General features: G+C 50.1%; 1 protein-coding gene across 1 annotated transcript in view; it reads left to right on the top strand.

The window, feature by feature from the left end:
- CPN1 (carboxypeptidase N, polypeptide 1) overlaps positions 1–6,233 on the top strand; it is a 10,895-nt gene extending 4,662 nt beyond the window's left edge. The window contains exons 5-10 of the mRNA XM_010191634.1: positions 10–47; positions 1,533–1,644; positions 2,367–2,506; positions 2,810–2,909; positions 4,000–4,118; positions 5,958–6,233. Of these exons, the coding sequence (XP_010189936.1) occupies positions 10–47; positions 1,533–1,644; positions 2,367–2,506; positions 2,810–2,909; positions 4,000–4,118; positions 5,958–6,092 (644 nt within the window). The 3' untranslated portion in view covers positions 6,093–6,233. The remainder of the gene's footprint in view (positions 1–9; positions 48–1,532; positions 1,645–2,366; positions 2,507–2,809; positions 2,910–3,999; positions 4,119–5,957) is intronic.
- Positions 6,234–6,952: the final 719 nt, after the last annotated feature.

The raw sequence follows: 6,952 nt of genomic DNA on the forward strand, positions 1-6,952 counted from the left end.
GGCGGACAGTCAACACACCTACCCCCGATGACAAGTTGTTTCAGAAGGTGAGCAGGGCCTCAGTGAATGAGGGCATTTCCTAGCCCTGGCAGGGTGCAGCGTGTGAGAGCTGGCTGTGGGTCTCTGGGTCACTACCTCACACAGGAGCCAAGCCAAGAAACGTGTTGGCAAATAATTGTTAGCAGACTACGGCATTTCTGCCAGACACTGGCTCATGAGCCAAGTCAGGCCAGTTTCACTACACAGACAGGCCATTCTTCATCCTCGGGAGCCCCTTCCTCATCCATGCCATGCTTGGGTTCCCCATAACCCCAGTTCCACCAGTGTCTTCAGTAACACCCTACTCTTCCAGAGCTGGAGCCTGTCCCCAGCTTTGCTTTGCGATCATAGCATGTGAAGGGAGGTTTTTCCTCGAGAGGTGTCAGGGCCTGCCTAGGAGTCTGCTGAGAGCAGGATAAGGGAGGCGGGTGCCCAGCAGGCACTTGTGGATGGTGAAGAATAAGGAATACAATGAAAAGAGCACCAGGGACATAGGCAGACATCAGGGAATGTATCAGTATGTGCTGCTGATCCTGCTAGTGCTAGCTGAAGCCTGTGGTTTTTCTCCATTGTTAAAATGTCCCAGAAAAAGTGCTTTCAGTCACTGCTTCAATTAGGAAATACCCAGCACAAGAAAAAGCAAGTCTGTGTTAGAACAGTTAATGAGAAAAATAAGTCTGAGGTGGAGTTCAGCCGTCTCTGGAAGCAGAGGCTGTGCAGGGGCTTGCCAGGACCTGCTGGGATCAGGGCCGTGCTCAGACCCAGATGTGAGAGGCTGCAGTCTGGGGCGTAGGCTAATGATACCCATATAGCCTCAGAAGTCAGAAATGTAGTAACTGCTGACAGAACAAGATTACACTGGCATCTGAACCATAATACAAGGGTATAGAGTTTGCATTAGAAAATGCAAACACCAATCTCTCTTATACTGTGTCTTACACAGGGGACAGGCTTTGGATGCAGTGGCCAAATTTTAGCCCTGACTTCATGTCTAAAAATAAGCAGTAATCTTAAACAAGCGGTTTTCAGAACCAGAAGTTGCCCAAACTCTTTTCTAATACAAATTCCCCTGATATATGTGATGTTTGCATCAAGACTGACACTGGTTGGTTTTCCACACTCCCCATTAGTGCCATTTGCTGTGTGTGGGCCAGCAGCAATGGGGCTGTGTGCCCCTGCCTGGGCCCACTGCCCTCCACTCCCCCTTGTCTCAGCAGAAGCAGGGCAGGAGCCGCCTGTGCCATCAGCAAGCCTCCAGCTTGCCAGATTTCTGCCTTTCCTCCTCCACCTTCATCTGCCTACGTTACACAGAGGTCCTGGCCACCTCGTGTTGTATTTCACAGCAGTAAAATGCAGGAACTGTGTGCTGTCTGACTTCCCTCCCACACTCCCCAGTGAAACCAATGTGGGAGTGGGGATGTTTTGCCCAGAGCTGGGCAGGGCCCCCAGCCACACAGTACTGGAGTGGTGACCACTGGCTGCTCTCTTTCCAGCTGGCCAAGACCTACTCATACGCCCACGGCTGGATGCACCGTGGCTGGAACTGTGGGGACTACTTTGCCGATGGCATTACGAATGGGGCATCCTGGTACTCGCTCAGCAAAGGTAAAGCCTGGGTATGTGAGCACCACCCACAGAAAGGTGTTGAGCTGAAGAGAGGGGAAGGGATAGACCAGAAACCTCAGGACAGGATGGATTGAGGGAAAGCTGTGGCAACAGCAGTATGCCCATTACTAGACACCCTTCTGATGTCTGCATCTCAGACTGGGAAATGACTTGAGAAGACTGGAGGTGGCTTGGGAAAGAGCCACAGAAGCAGCCAAGGGCTGCAGAGACCTGCTGTGTGCTGCTGGATGAAGGAAGCATTAATCTGTTGGTGTATTTGAAAATATTAAGGCGGAACTCCATCAAGAGCCAAAACTGTAACCAAAGGGAAGACATTTCTTGCATGTGCTGGCTCCTGAAAAATCTGATTTAAAGGGGCATAATGAAGAAACTGAAAATCAGAAAATTAGGCTAGAAAAGAGATTGGAGAGCAACTGGAAAGGGACATACAGCCCCTGCAGTACCAAACCTCCCTGAGCTTTTGAAGGCAGAGCGGTGGATGATCCAGCTGACGAGAGTCAAGCAGCCCCAAGGGGAGGGGGCTGCACAGGGAAAGAAGGCTATAGTTGCACTATCATGGAGGGAGGAGGCTGCACCTGCGGAGTGAAGAGGGAGAGCAAGACAGTTCTGGCAGAGACAGGGGGCAGGATGCCTGGGACACAGGAATGGTGAGAGAAGGGGACCTTGCATTCCTCTGGCCACTGGCTCTTCTTCTCTTCCAGGCATGCAAGACTTCAATTACCTCTACACCAACTGCTTTGAAATCACCCTGGAGCTGAGCTGCAATAAGTTCCCCCCCGAGGAGGACCTGGAGCGGCAATGGATGGCAAACCGGGAGGCCCTTGTTGCTTTCATGGAAGAGGTAAGGGAGCAGTCGTGAGACCTACACCCTTCTCCTGTAGGTCCCCATGGGCCCTGATGATAGGGGACCAGTGGGCACTACGGGTGGAAAGAAGGTGGTCATGGAGCTCACTGGGTGCTCTTGTTGGTGGCCTTTGGGGAGATTGTTTTGTTCTAGACTGTCTCTGCTGGGGAGAATCTGAAGAGCCAAGGGTATGGGGAAAGGTGGGCTTGTCCCAGGAGCTCTGTCCTCCTTCAGTGTTTGGCAATACCTTCTTGAGCAAAGGAGGGTCCTTGACCCAGCAGTCTGTCTCCATCCCTGCAGGTTCACCAGGGCATCAAAGGGGTGGTGTCAGATGAGAACAACAACGGCATTGCAGGAGCAGTGATTTCTGTCCAGGGAATTAGCCATGACATCACCTCTGGTAAGTTTTCAGTCCCCTTGCATGCTGTCCTTTTTGGATACAGCCTCTCGGAGGCTGTCTGGGTATGTGGGAGGGGGTTAGCAGGCAAGGCTATAGTATATGTGGCCAGCATGGTTTGCTTCTGAAGAACACTAGCTGTGAGAAATGTGCCTGTGCATACTGGACCAAAGAGGGCTTAGGAAAGCAAGAGGTGAGAATTGGACTGCAAACCGTATTGTAAAGGATTTCAGAAAGTTAGTTCCTATTTTATCTGAGAGGGAGGAGAAAATCCATTTGTGTATAACCAGAGAGAAGACTGAAGAAATAATCTACTCACGTATCTTAAGTATCTACACAGAGCTGAAACAGCTGATGGCAAAGGAACGATGGCAGAACAAGATGAAAGACTGAAAGTTCAAGCCAGATAAATTTAGACTGAGAGAGAAAGGCCACTTGTTGTGGTCATTTTTCCTTTGCTGGCTGATTTTAACCTCCTTTTTGTAAACACCCTTCTCCAACTGGACCTGACATTACTGACTGGCTACAGAAAACACAAAATTCCAGCTCTTCATAAGTCACGCTATGAAATCATCAAAACTCCTTCTGGCCATAGGTCTGTGACTCAGTAACACTCTAGTATTTGGCATTTATTAGGCCAACCTGCATAGGAGAGGGGAGTGCGTGAGAGAGCAAAGAATTGCAGAGGCATTGGCTGCAAGGGCCCTCTGTGGTCTCCTGTCCAACCTCCTGCTTGGAGCAGGATTGTCCCCAATGTTGGCTCTGATCGGCCACCACTCCCTCCAGCCGATTCTCGCTGACTCCCAAGGACACTGCAGTCTTGTGCCAGGGCTGCACCACCTTTGAGGTGAATCTCTGCTCCCTGATCCACCAGACTGACCTCTACTCTGGCACTAATGAGACATTATTTGCAGTCTCCCAGTGTGAATCCAGCCTCATGGTAGCCAGCCGATTTGGAAGGAAGGTCAAAAATTGCCTAGGTTTTGAAGTCTACACATCCTTGAGGAAGTATGCTCAGCAAGACATACTGAAATATCTTTTGCTCAGCTTCCTGTGCATCCTAAGTGATTTCTCTTCCCGTCTTGTGTCCCAGGTGATATGGGGGATTATTTCCGGCTCCTGCTGCCTGGCACTTACACTGTCACAGCCTCTGCAGAGGGGTACCAGCCCCAGACGGTGACGACAACAGTGGGTCCAGCTGCACCTTCATTGGTGAGTCAGGCTGCATAGTTACGAGGGTGTCTCAGAATGTCTTCACCCCAGGGAGAAACGTATGCAGTGGAGGATGTCTAGTGAGCAGCAGAGAAAGGAGGTGGGACATAGAACATTCCCAGTGGCTACGGGCTGTCTGCTTTAGCAGACAAAGGGCTCCCCACAGCTCACAGAGACAGAGTGAAGGCAGTGCCATGTGTCATTCAAGTCCTTACTGAGGGCTCGCAGCTGCACTGGGCTGCCGTGCCAGCTCCTGTGTCCCACTGCCTCTTGGCTGTGGGAGACTCCTGACTGGCTGGGGCTGCTGCTCTTTAGCTCTCCCTCTATCTCCCCACGTCCAGGATGTGATGATACAGAGGCAGCATCTGTTCCCTGAGGCTCTGTTATCCCTCTGGGTCTGTGTGTTTCAGTGTACACCTTGCCTAGGACCAAACACATCAGACTCACAGCAAGATGCTGAGGTCTGCCTTTCTTTCTGCTGAGAGCACACAAGACAGATGGGGACTGGGTGCCAACAAAAACAGCCAAGCACCTTCCAGAGATGTAGTGCTTTTGACAGCAGTGTGGCCCATACAGCAGCAGGGGCACAACACAAGGGCAGGCTAGACAACTAGAAATTGGTTCTAAAGACTGGGTAGTGATTCCTGCCCCTGCTGTTGCTTTCTGAACATGGTGGGACTGCAGGTGTAGCCTTCTCTTAGGACTGGCAAGAATCCCCTGGCTGCGGCATCCTGGCACGTTGCATGCTACACTGCATGTACGCTGGTTAGGCTCTGCTGTAAATACACTGTGGTGGTTCTCCCACCCTCTGTCTCTTCATCCCACCCTACCCAGCCTCTGAAGTTCTTCCAGAGCTGCCCTTCTAATTTTCGTCCTAAATTTATTTATGGTCAGTTTATCCCTATTTGTTCTTATGCCAATGTTGTGCTTTAAATAGCTCCTCTTCTTCCCTGGTATTTATTCCCTGATGTATTTATAGAGATCTGTCAAGCCCAGTCCTAGCCTTTGTTTTGCTAGGTTAAGCACCCAGCTCTTTGGCTTTCCTTTTTAAAACAGATTTTCCTTTTACCATGTTACTGTAGAAGACTGATTTGTTCTCTGATGGTCTGATTTTTATGGAACTCCCCTCACAGCAGCCCTGCTGTCTCCATTTCACTCTGCCCCTGGAGCATCTCCCATACCCACAGCTCACTCCATCCTTCCCCCAGGAAGCCCACACAGCCCCACTCCAGTTTCACCTTTCTGTATGGCCTCTCCATTCCCCATTTATCTGGTGGTGTGTCCTGCACACTCCTTGTCCCCTTCTCCCTCTTGTACCTGCTTGCATGGCTGTAGTGGATTGGAGATTTCTTTCCTGGAATTTTGTTTCCTGGATCTACTGGAAGCAGTGGTTGTTGAAAGACTGATTAAGTAGGATTCAGCTAACAAGATGTAATTGAAAAAGGACTGTTTGTCCTAAACCATCCCGTGTATCAAATACAGAGATGCAAAGTAATGCTATTTCGCTGTACTCTGGTGAGAAAAGATTAAGAAGGAGCATAGCTCAGTCCCTTACCTTTCACAGCTCATTTTCCATACCATCCTAGGACATCATATTGCCACAGGAGCAACTTTCTGAGTAAGAAATTTAGCTGATTATTTGCAAAACATTTTCCACAGGAAAAGAAAAAAGGTTTCCAGCTGATTTAAGAACTGATTTCCCATCTTATTGTAACACTGGCTGAGGCCCTTTATTGCTTGTCTTGGTCCAAGAGTCAGCTTCAGTGGCAGGTCCTGCAGAGCCCTGAGCCAGCAGAGCGCACACACGGTATTACAGGGTTATTTTCATTCTTTCTCTAGGTGCATTTCCAGCTCAAACAAGATGTGGTGAGGAAGCCCCCGGAGCGTAAAGCCTCAGGCACACGCACAAACAACAAAGCCCTTCAGAAGAAGATAGTGCCAAGAGCCACCCGTCGCCGGGGCACCCGAAGATGAGGACAGCTCACTTGGCTGACAGCTGGGGGAAGCCGTTTATACGAGGCCTGGCTGATGACTCCAGCCAGTGAACTTTCCAACAGTCCAGCATGAAACTAGCCCGAATTATTAGGTTATTAAACAAGGAAGTATTTAATCCCTGAGCAAATTGTGAAGTCATTCACAGCAAAATGTGCCTGTGCTGCAGTTCCCTGGGCAGTGTCTGTAGCCACTGAGCTCTTCTCCTGCATTCGCTCCATCTCGGAGAGCTCAGCCCCCTTTACTCCTGGACTCAGTTGCTACAGCCCACATGAGATGCCCAGACACTGGTGCATACCAGGGAGAATGAATCCAGGCCCTGGCCTTTGCTGCTGCACTCACAAGCTGAGTGCATAAATCCTGGCACTAGTCCTATGAGTGTGAGTGCCATGCTTCTCCCTCAGGTAAGGACAGTCGCTGCCTGTAGACCCTGAAGTTAGGGGGAGGTCATTTTTAAAGCAGTGATGTGACCAGCTCTGAACACAGTTTGTCTCACATGTAGCACAGCTATCACTGGTTGGCAACACCACAAGTAGAAATGCAGCACTGGAAGGTTGTGGTCCAAGGTCATCTCCTGGCTGATGTGCAGATGGGACTTTCTGGTAGCTGGTTTGGATTATTTATAGTCAGACAGACTGAAACGATACACGCTGGCAAAAGCCAAGGATTATCCCGTCTCCTTATGTCCTCAGACCCAAACCAGATGGCTCATTGAAGGGTCTTCTCTAGCCAACACGAACTATTAGCCTGAGCCCAGGAGCAACTAGGGGAGGTCTGACAACTGGTGATGAACAGTGCAAGACAGGTGATTTGACATTCCTTTGAGACAAATACCCTGAACC

The sequence above is a fragment of the Mesitornis unicolor genome, unplaced genomic scaffold (genome assembly GCF_000695765.1).
Source record: "Mesitornis unicolor isolate BGI_N332 unplaced genomic scaffold, ASM69576v1 scaffold47049, whole genome shotgun sequence".
In the NCBI taxonomy this organism is placed as follows: Eukaryota; Metazoa; Chordata; class Aves; order Mesitornithiformes; family Mesitornithidae; genus Mesitornis; species Mesitornis unicolor.